We start from the raw sequence: 23085 nt of genomic DNA, 5'->3' as shown, positions 1-23085 counted from the left end.
ATAATAAGATAAAGGAAGACGTAGGAACTTCCAAAGATTAATAACATTTAATGTTTTGTTTTAGACAAAACTTAAATATTAAGAAAGCTAAAATAAAAAAGGTGTCGGCTGCATTTTTCTGTGCCTTGTATCTACTTGATGACTCTGATCTTCCCTGGCTTAGTGCGTCTGCTCAGGAGGAGGGACTTGCCCTCAGCGCTCACGCTTCCTTCAGTGTAGTCCCCCTGCAGAGCAGAGGACCCAGGGCGAAGCTTCCCTACCCTGCCCGTCTTCACTTGAAGCTGAGCACGATGGTGAGGACGCTGGGATGTAGTTGGAGGCCACCTGCACGGAGGTCTGTGTGGTTAGAGGAAAGCCGTCCCAACAGGCCAGACACACACAGGAGCTCAGTCTCCGGTGGCACCAGCCTCTTGGGAGAAGAACCAGGCTGGAATTAAAGTCCGCAAAAGAGGCACATTTTTACTACACCTGTGGGGTCAACTCAGTATTCACCACCTCGGAATTTATGTGTGGAGCACAACTGTGGCAAACCAGTCTAGACAAGAGCCTGACACACCCGCCTCTGCAGTGCAGGCCGTGGGCACGAGCCTCCCTCTGCACGCCCGGCCCCTCCATTCCACATTATCTTTCCAGGGCCTCCAGGCAGGGTGTCTCTTGTCTCCTAGAGGCTCTGAAACACCAGAAACTTTCTTTTTAAGCATCAGAAATTATGATTCAAGGATCGGAAATCCTAATGCTACAGGTAGAGCGTCATTTTTACGGAATATAAAGCACTCTGTCTCTTCCACTTCCAGCAGCTCATCTAGGGAGGCCACCACGACATCGTGCTCCTGGAGCACCTCTGGGTAGCGGGCCGCGGCCCGCTCGATCCTTGCTGATCGCCGCACGGGAGTGATGAGCTTCATGTCCGGCACTTCTGGAAGCCCAGCCACTCTGGGAGACAGAAAGGCACTTGTGTCAACCTGACAACTGCTTGTGGAACACCATTTCTTACTCTCTTATTCTGTATAAAACGTAACGGGCATTTCAACGTAGCGCTGCCCTTCCCCCGAGATGCCTTCCCCCAAGCCCCAGCACGAACGGGACTTCAGGTGGTGTAAGGTTGGGGCTTATCGAAAGTCAGCCACGTGGCAGCCGGTGTTCGTTTACTCCACAAACTTGAAAGGTGATGGGTTTTGAGGAAACTGGGCCTATCACCAAATGGTTAGATGAATACATTCTAAGATTCTTTCTAACTTTGACAGTAAATTATTCAAAGAATATTGTTGAAGATGGATCAAGCCACAAACTGAAACTGGAACAAAATGGGCATCTTTCTTTTAAACTTTAATGCACTGCAACGAAGCACAGCCTGGAGGAGACCCTCCGTGCCCATGCTGCACAGGGCCACTCACTCCTTAGCTACGCCAGCAGGCAGGCCTGCCACCAGCTCTCTGCTAAATCCAGGACCAGGAAGAGGTGGTTCTGGGACCAACTGCTTTCATTCATATGCAAATGATTTGGAACAGAGAAAAGCGATGCTACATTACTATTTTAGGAAATGACACTGATACCCTGACATGGTTCCTTAAATTAGTTCAGATTCTGCCTTAAACACGTCCTTGTTCACACGAAACACTTCTGCTGTGAGGAACAGGGGAGCATAATCGACTCGTTGCCCCTGTTCTTGCCCTGCTGTCCCTGCTCCTCTCACAGCCAGAGGCCTCCAGCCCCCGTGCCCTGCAATGGTGCTGACAGGAAAGGAAGGCGAGACCTGCAGGGACAGGACAAAAGAGCGTGTGGGGTAGCTGAACCCTTCTCCTTGGTACTCCTGAGCCCAGCCGCGCATTTCTCAGAGCAGTCAGATCTCCTCAGGGCTGAGGGCGTGGAAGAGCGTGTGCAGAGATGGGCTGAGGCTGAGGGCATGGGAGAGCATGTGCAGAGAAGAGCAGGGCTGAGGGCATGGGAGAGTGTGTGCAGAGAAAGGCAGGGCCGAGAGCTGAGGGCACAGAAAGGTGTGTGCAGAGAAGGGCAGGGATGAGGGCTGAGGGCGTGGAAGAGCATGTGCACAGATGGGCTGAGAGCTGAGGGTGTGGAAGAGCATGTGCAGAGACAGGCAGGGCAGAGGGCATGGGAGAGTGTGTGCAGAGAAGGGCAGGGCTGAGAGCTGAGGGCACAGAAGGGTGTGTGCGGAGAAGGGCTGGGCTGAGGGCTGAGGGCTGAGGGCGTGGAAGAGCATATGCAGAGCAGGGCAGGGCCCTTCCCACTTCCGCCCCAGATATGCTCCGCAGAAGGGTCAAACTGCATGGCCTCCTATGAGCAGAAGGGATCTATAAACTGCTGTTACTCTGGATGTGCAGAAGAGAAGCATATCTGTGAACCTGAAGTATGCTTTGGGATTTGCTTACCTGGGGATTGGGGCGACCTGTAATTTGATGCCAGGATGCCTGTTCTGCTCTGCCTTGGTTATTAAGGGTGTTGCTGTAACCTGTTCTCTTTCTTTTGGAGAAAGACAAGATTTCCCAGATTCCATCTTCTCCACCAGCTCTTCTGTTGATGTATTGGTTTCAGCAGCTGCAGAGTCAGAGGTAATTCACAGGTCAAGAAGGAAAGTAACGTTTAGCAATTTAATCTAAAATCAGTGAAATGAAAAGTAGCATACAAGGATCTTCCTGTGACCCTCAGGGACTGTATAAACTAAATGAGGGAAAATGACTGACTTTTTGGGACCTTGAAGCACCTTTCCTTGCTACATCAGGCCAGCCCTCCTAACCACAGTCTAGGTAGCCTTTGGGCCTCTTTGCCCCTTGAGGATGGATCTTTGACATGCTTTCAACACTCCGAATACACCCTAACCTCTTACTCACTCTTGGGAGCTCCTGGAGGGCTGGCCACCAGCTTTCCTCTACCAGGCCTTGACTCGCTAGATGGACTTGCTTGACCTCCTGATCCCCCGCCACCTGGGATGAGCACACGAAGCCATCACTTTGGACAGTGGGTGACAAAATGCACTGCATTACCCAATTTCCATGCTATGTCATCACAATGACCAGTGAAGAGGGAAAGTAGACTGAGGCAGGTAGACACTGTGGCTTGAGGCTGAGGCCCTCAGAGAGGACAAGAGGGCCAATGAGCAGCAAAACTAAGGATTCTTCACTGTTTTTTTTCAGCTCTTTAAAGAACATGCCCATATATTATAACCGGAGACCTGAACTGTAGCATTATTCCCAACCAAGAGTCTACCACCGAGTGTTTCTATCTAGAGCCTTAGACCCCAAAGCAGACGGTTATTTAGCTATAATTCCAATGATGTGTCTACCATAAATGTATCTATTCTAGGACCTTATTCCCCAAATCAGTGGGTTATTTGGCTATAATTCCAATGACTTGATTGTTCCTCAAAGTTAAATCTGCTCTTAAAGGAAAAAGATCTGTTAACTTCTAAGATAATAAAAAGAACGAATTTTATTTTCTATAGGTAACTTACTTATTCTTTCAATAGCAATACCAACGTGCTACCCACTGCTTGGCAAAGAAGTTCTTGTAGGAGGGTCTTTTAAAGTTTCTCACAGCGACAATGACGGCACCGAGTAAAGAGCCCTGAGATGGCTGTTTTTAAAGGGACAGCATAAATTTAGATGCTTCAGCATTGGGGGGTTTGTCATGATTACACTTTAGGTAACCCAAACCTTTGGCTCAGTCTCTTCTGATAAAGAGCCATTTGTGTTCTCCCACCTAGGACTTCACAGAAGACTCTCCAGTCTGGGAGCGTCTGGTGAAACAACCTTTGTCCAGGGTTAGGCAGGACATTAACTTGTAATAATAGAAATAAATTGGCTGCTGCTGACGGCTAAAAGGGACCGGCCATGGAAACCAAGAAATGAGATGTGTTTCTGTGGACTTAGAAGTCTTTTCTTTTTGCCTCTGTGTCCCTGGGTGATTTTTCCTTGTATAGTTAGAAGGAATGAATTTAAATAAATAAATAACAGTACCTTCTGTGGTTCTGTTTGGATCTTGTAAAATGTTAAGGACTACTTCCCGCAACTCTTGTATTGGCTGGAAGGAAGAAAATACATGAACTGTGTTAAAAACATTCATGAGGGTGGGTCACAGTGGCTCAGCAAACAGAGTTCTCGCCAGCCATGCCGGAGACTTGGGTTCAATTCCTGGTGCCTGCCCATGTAAAAACAAAACAAAAACATTCATGAGAAAGTATGAGCTAGAGGACTTCGATGATATCAAATGCACTTGTTTTTATAATAGAAACGTTTCTTTTTAAAAAGCTTTGTCTTGCTATAAATAATACTTAAATTTCAGGTTTATTAGTTTCATGGGAAAAATGAAAGAACAGAAAATTTTGATTAAATGCTGACACACTTGACTTGAATGAAAGTGTGTTTATGGAAAGTTGTTTTTAATGAAATTATGCAAAACCAAATTCCACTTTCTTACAGATTTGCAAGATCGCATTGAAGATGCATTCTGACAGAAAGGTTCTGGCCCGAAGTTGTAAAGTTAGCCATACAGAAAAACTACATACATTTTACTGTTACCTTAGTTTGTATAATAAAAGTCATATGCCTCATTACAGAAAAACTGAACTAAAAAACGGTCAAGCTGGAGGTTCTGCTGGCAGTCCCCTGAGCTCCAGCCTGGACCGTAGCCTAGTGCCCAACTCAGGGCAGAGGGGACTGACCCATCAGCGGCGCCCAGTGTGCACGAGTGCTGGATGAGCACCCCTTACCCACTGGAGTTGGAGTCTTTCGTTCAGGAATTGAAGTACATGGCAGAGAATCTGGTATGGCGGCCATCCCTACCCTTTCTCTGGAATATTTGAAATTTCCCCAGGAAATGCTTCTGAACTAGGACAAACATTTAATTTTAACTGCTTTAGGGAGCATTGACTTCCTAGAAGGCAATAAAGAAAAAAATGTAGAAGAACTTGGAAAAGAATACGAAGGCAATGCCTATCATTTGATGTATAAAAACTGCAAGCACTTTTCTTCAGCTCTATCAGAGACTGTCTCTGGGAAAGAGGTTCCTCACTGGATGAACCGACTTGCCTACTTCTCGCCTCCCGAAGGAGTGCTCACTCCTGCAGCCCTCCAGTCCAGCTTCAGCCAAGAGCTCCAGGGTGCCTGGAGGAAGCGAGGCTGCTGCTGCCTCAGCTTCCACAGCGAACCCTGCCGTGGCTCCAGACCCAGCGTCACTCTCAACTATACAGTCTCCGAGTCACACATTCACAGCTACCGTTGGCAGTTGACTATCACTAGAGAGAAGCGAAGAGTAAGCATCTTTTGGATATTTCATATGCAAAGATGGCTCTCCCCCAAATCCCAGTTTTTCAGCTCAGGATTATATTTATAATAAAAAAATCACTTGGTGCAGGAGGGAGAATTTTTCATGAAGCACCCTCTTGTTTTTCTTACCCACTTGCAAATCTGGATTTACTTCTGTTTTATACAAATTCTGTTATGTTTATAGTATTTTGTACTGCTGTTTACAAATCTAGCATGGACTCCTACTCCCATGAAAGAAGAAAATCTTCAAGTCCTCAAAAATTAGGCAGGTAATCTCTGTACTTCTTGTGACAACTGTCGGCGCTCTGGCATAAATACTAGGCACATAAGAAGGCACTTCCACAATTATAGTCACCATTACCTGTCTAAGAATTGTCTTTTGGATTTTTTTGTTCTTAAAGGTAGTGGCACCAGGATACAGGGAGCCAAGCTGACCAAGGTGAAGGCACACACAGCCCTGGGGGCAGATGCTGTGGTCGGTGGAGAGGCGGCAGGCCCCTGCCCCACCTCCCCCTGGTACTCCCTCCCACTTTGAGTAGCACATCTCCTGAGGATCCCAGTACACAGTTGGTTTCATTACCAATACCCATCCATCTAGGCAGGGTGGCACATTCTTGTGTGCTTCTAGCATAAGTGCCTTTGATTCTGAAATGAAGATGTTTTTCTTTAAGAATGTTTTTCTTTAAGAATATTCTTGCTAGGAACTGACAAGCATTTTTGCACATGTCTTGGGAGGTGAGGGGAGGGACTCCTTTTATTTTAACACACACAGACTTCCTCCCTGCACAGAGCTGTGTTGATGGGGCAGGACCAACCTAAGTGGCCGCCTTCCAGTAGCAGTGTGATCTGACATTCAACTGCTTTCAACTATTCAGGCGACCTTTTCTGCTAGTCTTTAGAAACCAGTCTAAAGGAGCACATCCCAAAAAGGTAATTCTTTGATATTTCAAACGCTGTACGGACCATAGCAGAAGGAGTATGCTGGAGTTCCTTAGTTATTATGGGAGTAGTTTCACCTCATAAATAAACTGTCTGGTCTCATTGACCATGTGTTGAAAATCATATTTGTGTGTCTTAAAATTTATCTTTTTATGTTCTCTCAAGTGTATGTCTCTTACCTAACAGGTACCACAAATGAAATTGTCACCCCAGATAAGTTCTCCTTAACAAGGAATCTGTCTGTTCGGGTCTACTCCCAGTTTGATCCTTGAATGCAAGAACTACGTCATTACATGTAAAATCAAATTTTTCTGCCTTAAGACTGAATGTCCTACGTAAAATATTGGATGCAGTGTATAAGTTATCCAAGGCAGTCACTTCAGCTTTGTATATATTTTTACTTTTAAAGTCATCTACATTTATTTAAACTTTAGGTTGGACTGTTTGCTACTGCTCTACATGAAGATACATATCTTACAATAAATTACATTTTTAACAAACAAAAAAACCCCTCTTAAACCAAAAGAAACAAGTAAATAAATAAATAGTCTATAATCCTATTACCAAAATAAAACTTTTAGCATTTTGGGCATTATTTTTCCTTAGCCTTTTCCTTCCTCCTTTTTTTTAAATTTTGTAACGTAACTTAGTAATTTAGCTTAAAGAAGAAAAACCTTTATAAAGAGCGATTTTCTGATACAATTACTTGAGATAGCCTCCCTTTCTGAGATTATGTAACCCATACCAGGGAGCTGTGCATTATGAAGTGCAGTGTACTTCCTCACAGGGTCGCTGTACTGGGGGGTGGCTTCTGACCTGGAAGCCCATCAAGTAAGTAGATCAAAACTGATAATGCAGCATAAAAGGAAAGTGATCCACACTATCTTATAAAATTTATAGTAGCACTATGCTTTATGCACAATAAAATGGGAATAAATGTAAGAGACTGAATTACATAAAGCATTCACCAGGTGTACTTTGTATTATTACTGACTTTTGGTTAAAGATGGCAAACTGAATAAACATTTATTTCTACTCCCTCTTGAAACTCTATTGAGATGATAACAAAAGGGTTATAAAAGGCAACAACCCACAAAAGACGAATTGGAGAAGAAATAGCAGCAAGACTTGGGAAGCCGGATGCAGAAGGAAGAGGTCACCAAGCTGGCGGCGTGACCAGGACACAGCCTGGTCAGTGCAGGTCTCTGCATGGCCCAGGAATGAGGGGGCTCCAATCAGAAGGACTCTTGAGCCTCTGTCAAAAGGCAGCCGGACTTCCAAGCCCGACCCCACCCCAGCGCTCCTTGCAGCTGGTGTGCTGTGCTCCACAGCCCTAGCTTCTTCCTAACAGAAAAGCAGAGACGTCCTCTCCATGTCCTGGGGACACCCGGCCAGGCTGAGGGGGCACCTACTGAACAGAGGGGACCAGCGAGCGTCGGCATGCTGAAGACCGAGGCCCCTGGCTCCCTTCTCCTCCACAGCACTGTAGCCGGGCTTACAGGATCAAGAAAGGAGCCGGGAAGAACTGTCTCTCAGGAATCTGACAGGCTGAGAGGAAAGACCCAGAGATACTGACATGAGGGCTTTTCCACCCAACTCACTCAGCCAGATCACCCTATGGTGATGACTCTTTTAAATACATGCAAATAACCCAATTTCACCAGCATCCGAGAAAAGCCTTTAATGAGTAATAGAGAACAAAACAAAATAAAACAGCAACAATAAAAAAAAGAGAAAAAGAGCAGCTTTGGAGGAGAAACAGAGACAATGCAGGAAGAAGAAAACTTAAGAAAACAAACACCTATCATTAATATTTTAAGGGAAGAGAAGATACTGCAACCAAGAAATAACAGAATATCATGAGTTTAAAACCCCAACAACAGGGGACTCTTGGAAATGAACAAATAAGACAAATAAAAACTCAGTAGAAAGGTGAGAAGACATATTGTGGGAAATCTTTAGAAAGCAGAGCAAAAGACAGATGGAAAATAGAAGAAAAAAAGAAAATTAGAGAATAAGCCTAAGAAGTCCTCTGTCAAAGTAATGGGAGCTCTACAGTGAGAGAGCAGAGAAACCAGAAGGAAGGAAACCAACAACGACCTCGCTCAACAGAATGTTCCAGAACTGAAGGGCCTGGCATGATGGAGGAAGTCAGACCAGGCCAAGGCACATCTCAGTGACAGGTCAGAACACTCGGGGTAAAAAGAGAGCCTTCAAGTTACCAGAGAGAGAGGGAGAGAGAAAAGCAGTCAAACACAAAGGATCAAGAATTAGAGTGACTTCAGGCTTTTCAACACTGGAGCCATGCCTCTGACGTTCTGGAAGAAATGGTTTCTACCCTACAGTTCTTTTCACAGCTCCCAAATGCAAATCTATGACGCTACTGGAAGACATGCTCTGCCAAAATGAAGGAATAAACCAAGGGGGAAGATAAGGTCTCCGGGAAACAGGATCCACCCAATGCAAGGATGGAACGGGGATCCGAGGATGACAGCTGGTAAAGAACAGAAGGCGGTAATTAGTTTCAAGACAAGCAGAACATTGTATATGAAAGACAAAATAACCATAGTTATACTACACGGCTCAACATATTTATAATCACGTGAAAACTGAATAGTGACCCCAATTTCTGTGTGACTCTAATGGAAATCTGAAGGATGCAAAGGTGTACATGGGTGAAAGAGATATACGTATGTTGTGTTGTGTGTTCGTACAGATGTGTGTGAAAGAGGCTTAAATTCCCATCTTCCATAGTTGGAAGTCCAAAAAGCATGTCTAAATCTGAAAAGTCAAGAAATAGGAATATAAGCATGTTGTCTGAAAGTACAGAGGTAAATATCAAAATAATCAGTTTGCACGGGGATGTGGGAAACAGGAGAGCAAAAGAGGGAGGCAGAGTTCTGCTATTTTTCCTAATAAACCTAAATAAATTATTTGATTTTTGAATAATCATGGCAAAAGGTACTACAGAATATGTAATGACAGGTAAGTTATTTAAGTGATGAGTCATAAATCTATTTGATACAGTCTTTGTAATAAAACATATAGAGAGACAGTGATTTTTCTCTAGGTCTTAGAATTATAAGTTATTTCATGAGATGGCTTTGAATTATTGATGTGATGGGTAAATACATTTTTAGGTTCTTTATGGTAAAGCATGACTTCATAAGTATTGGATATTTGATAGTATAACTTTCTATGTTATTATATTACATAATTTCATATTTCTACAATAAAGTCAAGTGAGATACACTCAGTAGACCAAGAAAACGGATTATATTGGTTTATATGTAACCCCTGCTTTCTATAAAATAAACATGTCAATCTAAAATGTTGATAAAGGACAGAATGCACTTCATTCTGTATGTGCAACTTCACATTATATTGTATAACTCCATATTGAAAACAATAGTGAATCCATATGGAAGAGCCAACTACACGAGACAGGTACTCACCGTGGCCCCATTTCTAATTGCCTCTTCGTACAGCCCGATTACATCAAAGGTGCCTTTGTGTGCCATCAACTTTGCTTTGCAGATCCAAAATTTTGCAAATTTTTCAGCCTCAGGAATACCAGACAATATGGTCAACACTTCTTTAGAAAGTACACCCTGGCAAAAAGGAAATGCTCAGAGGTAATTACTACCATCCTAACATTCATCATAGCAACTATACAGAAGTCAGCTGGACCTTTAATTTTATGAGCCTTTTAAACCCTTCAACCTTACAGAGGTGCAGTTTTACATATAATAAAATGTACCCATTTTAACTGTACATTTCAATGAGTTTTGGCACTGATCATTAAATGTTAAAAATTACACGAGGACAAATATATAGAAAAAGGTATATCATAGCTGAAGGTAAAGAAATATATTCTACATTTTTATTTGGTGTAAAAAATAGACAAACAAAACGAGAAAACTAGATTGGTCACATAAAATCCAAACTTAAGAACAGCTTCAGTGGTTTGGTCTCCTCTGGTCTGTGCTGAGATGGGGCTGCCACACCCTGAGCCCAGATATGGCTTGCTCGGCCAAGCAGCATCCCATCCCTTCTGAGATGGGGGCACACAACGGTGAGTTCACAGTTGAGAGCCCCCCATGCTTGAGAAAACCACCATGTGAAAGGGGTGAAAGTCTCAACAACAGAAGAGTGAGCACTAGAGCAAATGGGAGGGAGCAAAGAGGAATGCATTTTATGATTACTACAGGCAGGGTCTTCGGAGCCATTAAACCAGAATGACCTGCTATGAAAGCACCAACAGAAGGGTTGGGCAGGGGTATGGACACTCCTGTCGAATGAGTAGATGAGGTGGAGTTCGCCCAGAACCAGTGCAAAAGAACAAAGAAATGAAGAGTGTGAAAGAAAAGTTTAGAAATCTGGAGGATACACCTATTACTCATGTATTCCAACATCCATTTAAGAGAATTTCTAGGAGGAGAAAGAGAGAGCAAAGGAGAACACAGACAAAGCAGTGGTAGAAGAAATTTTCCAGAAACTGAACAAAAATACAAGTGTTCAGACTGAAAAGGCCCTTGGAGAGTCAAACAGGAAGAATGGAAAAAAAAAAAAAAGAACCATACTCAGAAAACCAATGATAAGAAGAAAATCCGAAAAGCTTGCAGAGAGAGAAGGTAAATAATGACACTTTCATAAGCACAAGGGCTCGGTTTACTGTGGGCAGGCCCAGGGGGCAGGGACCCCAGGCCCGCAGGCCTGCCCTCTGGGGTGCACCTCTCCGAGTTTCTAGGGACACCCTGGCCTCTCTCTGTTCCCATGGACCCTGTGGGTGCTGTTTCCTGCACCTGTTTCCTCAGGTTGTGTCTCTTTAGCTTTTTTGTGTAGACAGGCTCCTCATGTGCTGTCCTTTCCCACAGCCAGCACCTGTGTCTCTCCGTGTATGTCCAGAGAAGCCTACATCCGGGGAGTTTATGTCCCCACAGGGGACCGTTAACCAGCGACTAAACAAGTACTGCTTCCTGCTCTCTTGTCCTGGTCTGGACAAGGAGAGGTGAGGCCCATGGGCTGGTGTAAAGGTTCCCTCTGGGGGGGGCTTTGCTGAGCTCCTCCCTTCCTGGCTCCTGCCTCTGCCGGCTTTTCCTGGGAACCTCTTGCTCATAAATTACTTTCACACAAATCTCTGTCTCAGTGCCTATTTCGAGGGAACTGCAAAAGGCATGTGCAACCAACTCTGATGCTACATTCCTTCTGTGGACACTCCTGGTGTGCTCCTTCCTCTCTGACTTCCCCCTGATGGATCCTACTTGAATCTGGGGAAAATGACCAAAGAGAAATCCAGAGGCAAATTTATAGCATTAAATATATTCATGAGAAAATTAAGATTGACATAAATGACTTACACTTTCAACTAAAAAAACTAGAAAAAGAATAATAAATATAAATATGGGAGCAGACATGAATGTAAGAGAAAAAATAATCAATAAATAAAAACCAAATGATGGCCTTTAAAAAAATTAATAAATAGAAATATCTTTGGAAAATCACATTAAAAAGAAAACAAAAATAAATTACTAATATTTACTCAAAAAGAAAAAGAAACCTTAAATCGATCAATGACCACAGAAGAAATTGAAAAGGTACACACAAAACTACCCCCCAGGGAAGCACGGTCCAGATGAATTTTATGAGCAAATTCTACCAAATATTCAAAGAACAAGATAACTCTCAAGTTGTACAAATTTTTTAAGAGCATAGGCAAAAAGGAAAATGCCCAGTTGCTTTGACAAAAAAAACGGTCAGGATAAGACCGTTACTAGGAAAATACAAGAAAAGATAGTTAAAGAACATATATAAAAATTTAAAACAAAATAATTGCAACTCACAAAGGGAAACCATATACTTATTTCTCTCCGTGTCTATCCTGTATGTATAAAACTGTCTGGAAGGACAGCTGGCAACAGTGCCCCCCCAGGAAGAAGCCTGGGAGGCTGGTCATCTGCATTGCTTGAAATGCTTTCATTAATAAGAATGTATTCAGCCTGAAATGTAGAGTTGTGTTCCAGTAGCCATGTTTCTTGAGGATGATTGAATAATGATACAGCTGTCACAATGTTACTGTGTGATTGTGAAAGCCTTGTGTCTGATGCTCCTTTTATCTACCTTGTCAACAAAGGAGTAGAACATATGGAATAAAAATAAATAATAGGGGGAACAAATGCTAAAATAAATTTAGTTTGAAATGCTAGTGATCAATGAAAGCCAGGGGTAAGGGGGTAGGTATAATCTTTTTTTTTTCTTTCCTGTGTTCGTTTTATTTCTTTTTCTATTGTCTTTTTATTTCTTTTTCTGAATTAATGCAAATGTTCTAAGAAATGATGAATATGCAACTAAGTGATAATATTGTGAATTACTGATTATGTATGTTGATGTTTTATTTGGTTTCTTAATTTTTTAATTAATAAATAAATTAAAAAAATAAGAATGTATTCAAGTATTTTTAAAATACAATTTAAAAAAGAGAGAGAGCAAAAATAGATAAACTAATAAGCTTTAAAAGAGAAAGAAATGAAAACAAACAAAAGATCTGAGGTTTAACTCTGAAAGTGTTTAACTCAAGGTTCCAATTTTTTTTTGTGGACGGTCTCGTCCGACATTATCAGCCACAGGACAGAACAGGGCTTGTTTCAGGCAAGGACCTCAGCTTCGGAGTCAGACTCATAGCTCTCAGTTGTCAGGGAATCTTCTAAGCATCACACGCTTTGCCTTCCATCTAATTTATTCTTATCTGCAGCCTTCAAATATAACTTGTGTAGTTCCCCAGAGTATTTAGAATAATCTGCTTTTCTACGTGACTTTGCCTTCATAACCAAATGTCAAATGTTGAGTCTCTGGACCTGAAGGTCCTCGGGGACCTCCTGGATCCTGACTGCAGCTCCGCTTCACTTGTGAAGTTGGCCCAGCGATAGTCATTACAATATATACATGAGGCAATACAAAAACGTGCTTAGAACAGTGCTGGCACATGAGAACCACTAAGCATATGTTACTAACCTTAGTATATTATTCTACATTAAAAAGAGCAGATCAATTTCCACTTAGACCTACAGAGCAGGCTATGCCCCCAGCACTAAACTTAAGTGGGCCACAGTTTGGGGAGCTGGCCCCCCTCACTCACCCCCTCGATGAGCTGCAGACATTCTGTCAGGGTGTTGTTGATTTTATTGGACAGTTCAAGCTGTGCCTTCTTCTCTTCCTCTTCTTTTTCGATGCTTTTCCAGAATGAAATATTCATTTTCTCGATTACTTTTCTTTTTGTTTCAAGTTCCATAGGAGGCCGTTTATATATTTTCCCCTTAGACTTCTTCCATTCTTCCAGCTGTTTCCTGTAAGGCAAAAAGGAGTGGGGTTGTGGGGGAGGGGAGGGAGACTCATTTTAGCTTTTACACAGTCAAGCCACTAAGGTATATGCGTAGATTGAGTATAACAAGACCTTCTACCACAGGGAAGGAAGAACAGATTTAAAAAACAATCTGCAAGGGCGGGCCATGGTGGCCTGCCATGCTGGAGACCCGGGTTTGATTCCCAGTGCCTGCCCATGCAAAAAAACAGCCATCTGCAAGTGCCTGATGGCAGCACAGGGGGGCCCCACCTTCAGGAGGCAGACAGCAGGAGGAGGTGCTAACACTGCAGGTGGCTAGAATTTTGGCTTCAAATTCCTTGACTTCTTGATTGAACTTCATTCTTTCTAAAAATTTTCATTTCCCTTGCCTGTTCCCTGTGACAACTGTTTTCCAAGCCACCCCCTCCATCACTTGGATCACCAGCGTGGAACTGCATTTCTTCCACCAGAAGCCTTTTATCTGCCACTTAACTAGACCCACCAAACCAGCATTCAGCTCTCAACAGGGCCTCGGTCACTCAAAGACCCAAGTGACTTCACCCAGTTCCTTAGGCCTCTTCTGACCACTTGTGACCTCCTTTCTTTCCTGAACCACCCCAATGACCTCAGGGCTCTTTTCTTGAACAGCTGACCTGTGGTGTTGCCAAGTTCTAATCCTAGGTCTGCCACACTGCTTACTCACTCCACCCTGGCTTCCAAGCAGTCTTGGGGCCGCTGTCGAGAGAGGCACCAAGACACACAGACCCAAGCGTAGGTTCTCCATAGTAATAATGATGTAGTGGGGCCTTGTGAATGCACATCTTCAGCCAGGTCTTTCCCTGGAGCCCCAAACTTCATAAAACCTACCGCCTAGCGGACATCTTCAAACTGATGTCTGCCAGGCATCTAACCGTAACAGTGTCCAGAGCAAAGTGCTTGATTTTCATCTTCAAACTGTCCTCAGTCTTCCCTGCCTTGGTAAACAGCACCTCATCAGCCCGGCTCTAGGACCCCAAGCTAGGAGCTGCCTTTGAGTAGACCCTTCCCCTCCTCTACACCAGACACGTCATCATGTGGAATCGCCATCACCCATGTCCATCTGTCCTTCCTCACTGACATCTTCCTAGCTCGAGTCAGTGACCTTCTACCTAAATGCAAAATAGCCTCCTAACTCATCTCCTCACTTCTACCCTAAACCTTATTGCGTTCATTCTTCGCACAATCGCTAGAGAGACCTTTAAAATGTAAACCAGATCGTCACTGCCCAGAACTTGCTATGACTACTGGAATAAAATTCAAAATGTTTTCCATGGCTGACAGGCACAGAATAATTTGGCTCCTTCTTACCTCTCCAACCTCAGGTCATGCCTCCCTCCACCCCCCACCTTTGGCTTCTTGATCCAGTTCGTTTCTGGGGGACCTTGTGCTTTCAGGCTTCAGTCCTCTGCTGAAAGGTCTCCTCCCTGAAGAAGTGGTAACCTCTAACTGTCCTGCCTCGTTTAATTGCATGTGGATTCTGTCTTCCCCACTGCAATGCCAGCTCCAAGGCAGAACCCTTGTCTTATCTCCCACTGGACGTCCAGCACCTGCTCAGTGCCTGGCACACACGGTGTTCAATAACCTACAGTAAAACTCACCTTTTAGTGTGCAGTTCTGAGAGTGATGACAAACACATGAAGTCATATAACTACCATTCCAATTGAGATACAAAATAGTTCCAATGCCTTCAAAAATCCCTGCAGCAACTTGGTAGTCAATCCCTCCCCAACCCCAGCTTCTATGAACCTCTTGTTCCTTTCTGACTCCAGAGCACAACCCATGCAGTGCTTATTTCAACCCAACTGCTCCCCACCTCATTCTAAACACCTGAAAATAAAAACGGAGGCATCCAGCATGCATTCAGCATGCATTTCCTCTATGCTCCCCACCCCTTCGCATCTCCTTAGCCTTCCCTTTAATTACAAATAAAGGAGCTTTTCTTCTCTAATGCCAACTTATTCCCAGGACCTCAGGCCATAACTGTATTTCTCTAGTACTAGACACCTGTGCACCTGAGAGCAAGTTCCCCAATGGCAGAGTCTGCACCTGCGTGCTCACCAGATGGCAGGTGCTCCAGGAACACCCAAGGGATGACTGGATGGACCTACCCCTCTCCAGGACAACCTCTCTTTCGTAACCAGACCACACCGTCCTTCAACCGCTCGCCTGCTGTTCGATCTACACTTCCTCACTCCCCAGCTCAGGGCCTTTCACTGTTTTCTTTCTGCTCAGAGGCTCGTCCTCCTTGTCACCTGCCTTTTCTCAGCCTTAGGTCTCAGTTCAGAAGCTACCGCCACTCCCTTGGAGAGCACCTTCACCAACCCTCCACCTAAAGAAACCATCCCAGCCCCAACCCCTCAACCACATTGCCCTGAACTAAGCTGTTTGTCTCTTCAGGGGGGCAGAGAGCTTGTCGGTGGTGTTCAGGACTGTATCCAGAAGAAAAATCTTTCCCTTATTTCACACTGCTACCCCCTTTCATCACCATCTAATTCCATCTTTCTTTCACCCTTGCCAGGAATCTCCTAATTTCCCAACGGACGGTCCAGTCCATCATGAGACTAGGTCTGGCCATATGCACGGCGTGCATAGATCTTTGGCTCAGTTTCAAGGATCACGTTTGTTAATATTAACACCTGCAACCTGAGATCCTGGTTTCTACCACTTACCCTTCAGAACTCTGCTTTGAGCCCACTGCTCCTCTCTTCTCCAGCTCACCTCCAAAAACTTGACTCCTAGAGGCATCCTATCTTTTCCCTGATAATTTTTTGAATATAGCCACCGATCTGCAAGGGACTGCCACCCTTCTGTTCTCAGCTAATGTGGGCTCTCTTCTCTGGCTCCCCCTAACCTGCCAGACCTCACCTGCTCAACCCCTGTATGGAAGTGCTTGTATGAGAAATCTACAATGGCAACTTCCATTTTTTACTTATTCTCTGAGATTCAATTTATTTTTAAAAAATTTTCAAGCATGCAGCAAATTTTAGATTTTAATATTTTGTTATATTCGCCTCAAATCTTTTTTCCTGCAAGGTTGTAGCTAACAATTACTCATGATCCATTTTATAGCCTATAATTTCTGTTCTTTTTTTTTGCATGGGCAGGCACCGGGAAATGAACCTGGATCTCCGGCATGGAAGGCGAGAATTCTGCCTGCTGAGCCACTGTGGCTCGCCCCCTACAACCTATCTTTGATGACCAGTTTGCCTAACATTTTATGTTACAAAATAATTTTGGAATGAAAGCAACGTACCTTCGATCTTCTGTTGCCTTCTTTTTAATATTTGGATTAGTTTGGATCCTGTTTGGCGCTCCTCTTTTGTTTATGGTTGTGCCACCAGTCTGAGTTTTGGGTGCTGTCTTGTTCGGAAAATGGTTTTGGGGAAGACCTTTTTTCAGTTTGGAGTTCAAAGTCTGTGCATTTTGTTGAAAGCCACTTCTGGCTTTGTTCCCACTGGTTCCATTTGCCCTTACGCTAAGGGTGCCAACTGTCAAACGAGGCCTTTGGCTCACGGCTTTTGATTTTTGCAGTACACCTGATGTCTGAGGTCTAAAACACGGCCAAGTGGACTTCTGATCTTGCTTGATGTGGGGATGTGCACCGTCATTTCCTCCCTGAAGCAAAGTGGGGTATGTTCTGGGTTTGGTGTGTTTTGCTTTCTGATCAGTAACAAGATATGACTGTACCTCAGTATCATTTGGTCTTTCATGTTCACCACTGTTAACCTTTACGTCCTGGTCCTTGGCCAATGGCTTCTTTGACGCCTGAGTCCTACCAAGGGCCTGAACACAGTACGAGGGAACTGTCCTTGGGGGCTTTTCTCCTGGTCTTGCAAGATCTGTTCTTCTAGAGAGCTGCTGTGACTTTTCTGGTAGACGCCTAATTTGTGTTTTTTCAACATATTGTTTATCAACTCTGTCTTTCAGAGCAGCACTATTCATCGAACTTTTGTCCAAGACTTGTTTAGGAGCCAAAAAGCTCTTGGTAGGATTACGAGAGTTAGTCTTTGGCTTACGTATGGTGTACAATTCAGGATCTGGATTCTTTTTGTAGTCTGATAAGGTCTGGGGCAGGTTCTCTTTGTTTGTCTCTCTTAGAAAGCTGCTCAAGGAGTCACTTCCAATATGGATACTGCCCACAGAGTCTGCACATGTAGCAGTTCCTTGATCTGCTACCTGCTGTTTTGTGGGTTTTGATTCCTGTACACTAAGTGATCTCACAGGTTTTCTTGACCGTTCTCCTGTAGGGGATGACCTGACTTTGTGCTGCTGCTGATTACTGCTGGAAGACTTACAGTTTGGGTCAGAAGAAACACATCCTGAAGTTAGCCTTTTGCCCAAAAGTTTTGGTGGACCCAGCTTTGGTTTCTGGGGCCATGTGACATTGGCAGGTCTTGGTGGGAGTTTAATACTGATGGGCCTTGTGGCATTGATGGGCAAAGCAACACAGTTATTAACATCCTGTTTTGGTCTAATCGTCTGAAAATAAAAATATCAAAAAGTAAATTTATAACAACAGCTTACTATTGTTAAAATAATAATAAAAACTTTTTGTTTAGGTGTGAAAAAATGTATTTTAGTTAGAATCTTATTTAAGAAAGTTCAATCCCGAGAAAGCAAAGAAAGGGTCACTAAAAGGCTATTTTTATAATGTGAATTCCTATTAGAGGTATATCAGAATATTCTAGCTCGACAGAATTAAGAAGAGATGCAGTGAACATACAGAACTAGCTGTTTGAAGACAGTTCCACAGCAATACAAGATGATAACCAAAGGGGAAACTGGGTGTGGAGGGTGGGGTGGGGAGTGGGATAGGGGAACTCTTTCTGCTCAATTTTTTTGTATAACTAAAACTGCTTTAAAAACAAAGTCTATTTAACAAATTAAAGGTGGGATGTTCATTGATTATATTCTAGCAGATGGATTTATGATCCTTTCAGAAGAATTTAAGGAACCTTTCCCATTCCATTGACAATCTGGCTGAACCGAACTAATGAGGGAGCATATTCTTGTTAAGTAGTTTGGAAGGCCCAGCATAGCTGTTTGCGTTTAATGACTAGTTGCTTACTAGCCATGTCATCTTTGGAAGTTACTTAACCTATCTGTGACTCAGTTCCCTCATCTGTAAAATGGGGATATTAATAGAAACTATCTCACAGATTATGTGAGGATTCAATGAGCTCAAGCAAGTCCAGTCATGCCAGGTGTATAGTAAGTATTCAGTAAATGTTAGCTATGAAGAGGACCACAGTCTACTTAGCTTTTTGGAAAACAAAACTAAACTGCAATTATGCTTGCTTTTCAAAAAACAATTCTGTCTCTTATTAAACCACACTACCCATATTTATGAGAAATACCTTTGCAATACATGTTGTTTAGGTTGCTAACGTCTTTATTACTTTTTATTACTAATTTACTAATTCTAAAATGGATATTTCTTAAAAGATTAATTTCTACTTACAGTTTTAGAAGGTGCTGTATTTGGGCAATAATTCTTGGCTTTTAGATAAGGCCTATAAAAAACAATAAAATTAATCCTTAGTACAGAAGATCAGCAAAGCTTGGGAAGTATAGTAATTGAAAATTATTATAGCTAGAATTTTAAATTATTAGAACTGCTATATATGATAAAATAATTCAAAATTATATCCAATAAAAAATCCCTTACCATTCTGCCCTTAGTCCTGTATCCCCCCGGGAGACCGCAACAGCTATTGTCCACCCTTCTAGAAATATCCCATACAAAAATATAGCATTCTAATATTTATGAAGTATATCTATTTCCTTCAGATTTACATAGTCTTATTAATTCCCTCATCATTCCTTGAACACATAATGTGCTAGGCATTGAGACATAATGTAAAATAAGGAACTCATTTTAAAATATTCATTGGTTTAAGACTCTTGAAACATTTAATTCTCAGGAGAAAAAAAGCGATATAATTAAAAAAAAGGTACATCTATGAAATCTAGCTAGCAAGACAGAAAATAGGAAAATGGCAGAAAGCAGAGAAGAATTTAGAAGGATTGAATCTCCAAGGACCAAAACCAAGAGCTGGACAGACAGCGCGGCCTGGGCTGCTGTCTCTCACCGGGACCTCGGTTCTGGAAGGGCGCAGGCCTCTCTGTCCACCCTGGCTCTCCAGCACCAAGAAGGCTGATACACTGGAGGTACTAAATAAACACTTCATTTAATCAGGGAAACAGAGTTGAGTAGAAACCCAGGATAAAAAGAAACTGAAATAAAGGGTGAAAGCTAATGTGGGGAGCAAATACAGCCACGCCAAGCAAGTGTGATAAATGACACAACCGAAGGCAAGATGGGACAGAAGATGAAAGGATGCGGGCATGGTCTGCCCAGGACTAAGTGCTCTGTCTGGCTGGATGGTGTGGAAAGGTGGTCACAAAGAACTCGTTGTGACTAGCTCTCCTCTTTGAGGGAGAAACACCAAAACCAGGTCGTTTAAAGTTGACTAAACAATGCCTTCACAAGAATCACTGTCCCAGGAAGCAGGTGCAGGAAAAGCTTCAACAAGGGCAGGCAACATTGTAGACCCTTTGGAGACCCACTCAGCAATGATGCTTAAATCTCTGCAGTGGCCTTAGGCACTGCCCAGGGGCTTCTGTCATCCTGGACTGAAATGCCCTTTTTGAGCTGTCACAGAGGCCCACTGGGGTCAGAGCAGACGGCAAGCAAAAGGGTGATGCTGCAAGAACCAAGCAGCACTGTGCACAGCCGGGGCAGACAAACTCACTTGGTGCTCTGGCACTTCAGCTTTCCCTTGGCTGCTAGGTACTCCTGCAGCTTTCTCTGCCGCTCCTCTGCAAAACAGGCAAGCAAACAAAATGGAATTTTACATTGAGGTTTTAATCAGTTTGTTTACATTCTATTAGATGGCACTTTTCTGTAATGATTTTGGCTTCAGACCGTGTCACTTTAAAGTCCCTGGTTCTAGAAGTCTGCCTTCAAGTTAATATCGACGTCATTTACTGGACGCTGACGTGCCAGGCCCTGTTACTTCTATTGGGCCTCTCACTATCCTATGAGGTATTTTACAGGCAGAAACTTGGAGAGTGCAAATAACTTGCCCAAGGCCACCTGCCTGCTTCAGGAAAGCCAGGACTGGAACCCCCAGAGCCCTTGCTCACAGCTGCTGCTCTCAGCCACCAGAGCTGGAGGGCCAGGCCTGGTTTTTAATTACGTGTTTTGACAGGAATGATGATTTTTTACCTACAAACCCTTACATGGTTGCATTTGGAATAAGGACAAAGGAGACCCCGTTGGCGGGCAATATTTATATGACAAGCATTTATCTGGTGACTTTGAGGGAGGCACTGGTGAGGGATGGACGTTCAAGGCCTCTGCTCCAAGAATAGTAGTGGAGGAAACACAATAATCACAACACGAGGCAAAATCACAGAGCCATAGGACCAGACAAAGGAAGCGACATGGAAGTTGAGAGGCGGGACTGAGTGAGGGAGTCAGGGGCTGGGAAATGTTCAAGGTAAGCAATCACTAACAAGCACCCCTGTGGTACAGAACTGCCCCCGACCCACCCCACATTAGGTGGGACCCGCTGGGGCAGGGGCTGGGGTTGGACTGTGCCTGGCCAGTAACCCTGCTGCCCCCATGCTTTGAAACTGGGACAGGAACACTGCCTTTAGGGGCTGTTCTTAAAGTGCCAGACGCCTAGAGGTGGAGGTGGCTGAGCGAGGGCCAGCTGAGAGGCAGGAGGGGACAGGACCCTCCGTCCTGGCAGATGCCTGGGGGGAGGGCTCAGTGCCGGGTCAGGCCCGCCCTCAGCAGCTAACCACAGCTGGTGCAAAGAGAGGGCAGGGCCGGGCTGTGTCAGGGGGCCCAGGTGATGGGGGTGCAGGTGACAGGGGTGCAGGTGACGGGGACACAGGTGACAGGACTGGACTGTGACGGGGGTGCAGGTAACCGGGCCGCAGGTGACAGGGCCAGGCTGTGACGGGCTGGGCTGTGACAGGGGCGCAGGTGATGGGGCCAGGCTGTGTCAGGGGGCGCAGGTGATGGAGCCGGGCTGTGACAGGGGCGTAGGTGATGCGGCCGGGCTGTGACGGGGGCGTAGGTGATGCGGCCGGGCTGTGACGGGGGCGCAGGTGACTGGGGCGCAGGTGATGGGGCCGGGCTGTGTCAGGGGGCGCAGGTGATGGAGCCGGGCTGTGACAGGGGCGTAGGTGATGCGGCCGGGCTGTGACGGGGGCGCAGGTGACTGGGGCGCAGGTGATGGGGCCGGGCTGTGTCAGGGGGCGCAGGTGATGGAGCCGGGCTGTGACGGGGGCGCAGGTGATGGGGCCGGGCTATGTCAGGGGGCGCAGGTGATGGAGCCGGGCTGTGATGGGGGCGCAGGTGACGGGGCCGGGCTGTGACGGGGGCGCAGGTGATGGGGCCGGGCTATGTCAGGGGGCGCAGGTGACCGGGGCGCAGGTGATGGAGCCGGGCTGTGACGGGGGCGCAGGTTATGGGGCCGGGCTATGTCAGGGGGCGCAGGTGACGGGGCCGGGCTGTGTCAGGGGGCGCAGGTGACCGGGGCGCAGGTGATGGGGCCGGGCTGTGTCAGGGGGCGCAGGTGACCGGGGCGCAGGTGATGGGGCCGGGCTGTGACAGGGGCGCAGGTGACGGGGCCGGGCTGTGACGGGGGCGCAGGTGACCGGGGCGCAGGTGATGTGGCCGGGCTGTGTCAGGGGGCGCAGGTGATGGAACCGGGCTGTGACGGGGCGCAGGTGATGGGACCGGGCTGTGTCAGGGGGCGCAGGTGACAGGGCCGGGCTGTGTCAGGGGGTGCAGGTGATGGAACCGGGCTGTGACGGGGGCGCAGGTGATGGGGCCGGGGAGGGGAGGCCAAGGGAGGGCGGGGGCGGTGGGACTGAGGCGGCTCGGCAGCCCACCTGCCCCGCGCCCCGGGGCAGAACTCACCCGCAGCGGCGGAGGCCCCCGGCCGCACCATGGCTACTCCGCGGCGGTTTGTGTTCGGAGGCCGCGCTACACCCGCGCGCCGGCGTCCGCCGCGCCCATTGGCTCCCGCGGATTTGAACCCGCCAGTCAGGGGCGCGCAAGGGAGGGCGGGGCAACAGCGGGAGCTGTGGTTGGCTGCGGCCCGTCGAGCCCGCCCTCGGCGCGCTGGGATTGGAAGACGCGCGGCGCAGGTCGCCACTGGGGGTAGCCGCCTCCGGGGCGCAGTGCTGGGGACCCGGGAACTGGGCCGGGGTCGGGGACTGGGGTCGCGGGGCCGGGGCCGTGGTCGTGGCGGGGCAGGGTAGCGGGAGGGCAGGATCGTGGGGCCGGAGTCGCGGACCGGGGTCCCGGGGAGTGGGGGCAGGATCGCGGGGGGGACGGGGTCGCGGGGACGGGTCCGGGGTCGCGAGGGGACCGGGGTCGCGGGGGTTGAAGAGTCGCGGGTGGGCGGAGTCGCAGGGACGGGGCCGGGATCGCTGGGGGGTGTAGGGTCGCGGGGCCGGAGTCGC

General features: G+C 46.0%; 1 protein-coding gene across 5 annotated transcripts; it reads right to left on the bottom strand.

Annotated features, from left to right (window-relative positions):
- Window positions 1-22602, bottom strand: CKAP2L (cytoskeleton associated protein 2 like). 5 transcript variants are annotated; one of them, XM_077133693.1, is made up of 10 exons: window positions 22538-22602; window positions 20352-20418; window positions 19058-19109; window positions 16850-18075; window positions 13354-13561; window positions 9674-9829; window positions 3972-4035; window positions 2847-2939; window positions 2388-2553; window positions 1-933 (listed from the first exon to the last, which is right to left on the bottom strand). In XM_077133693.1, exons 1-10 carry the CDS (start codon window positions 22566-22568, stop codon window positions 708-710), a joined length of 2289 nt encoding a protein of 762 aa, XP_076989808.1. In that variant the 5' UTR covers window positions 22569-22602; the 3' UTR covers window positions 1-707. The 5 variants fall into 5 exon arrangements, with proteins under 5 accessions (XP_076989808.1, XP_076989809.1, XP_076989810.1 ...); XM_077133695.1 differs by lacking the exon at window positions 1-933 and adding an exon at window positions 1310-1477; XM_077133696.1 differs by lacking the exon at window positions 1-933 and adding an exon at window positions 1310-1474.
- Between the last annotated feature and the right edge of the window lie 483 nt (window positions 22603-23085).

The sequence above is a fragment of the Tamandua tetradactyla genome, chromosome 17, assembly GCF_023851605.1.
Source record: "Tamandua tetradactyla isolate mTamTet1 chromosome 17, mTamTet1.pri, whole genome shotgun sequence".
In the NCBI taxonomy this organism is placed as follows: Eukaryota; Metazoa; Chordata; class Mammalia; order Pilosa; family Myrmecophagidae; genus Tamandua; species Tamandua tetradactyla.
The sequence above is the reverse complement of the archived record's forward strand: the minus strand, read 5'-3'. Positions and strand labels throughout refer to the sequence as shown.

Bases quoted from the DNA above. Each gene is read 5' to 3' on its own strand.
- CKAP2L (XM_077133693.1), bottom strand. From the start codon at position 22,568: ATGGTGCGGCCGGGGGCCTCCGCCGCTGCGG. The intron at 4,036-9,673 runs GTGAGTACCTGT...TCTTCCTTCCAG, and splicing joins CAATTAGAAATGGGGCCACG to CCAATACAAGAGTTGCGGGA. The intron at 934-2,387 runs GTAAGCAAATCC...TCTGTCTCCCAG, and splicing joins CAGGTCGCCCCAATCCCCAG to AGTGGCTGGGCTTCCAGAAG.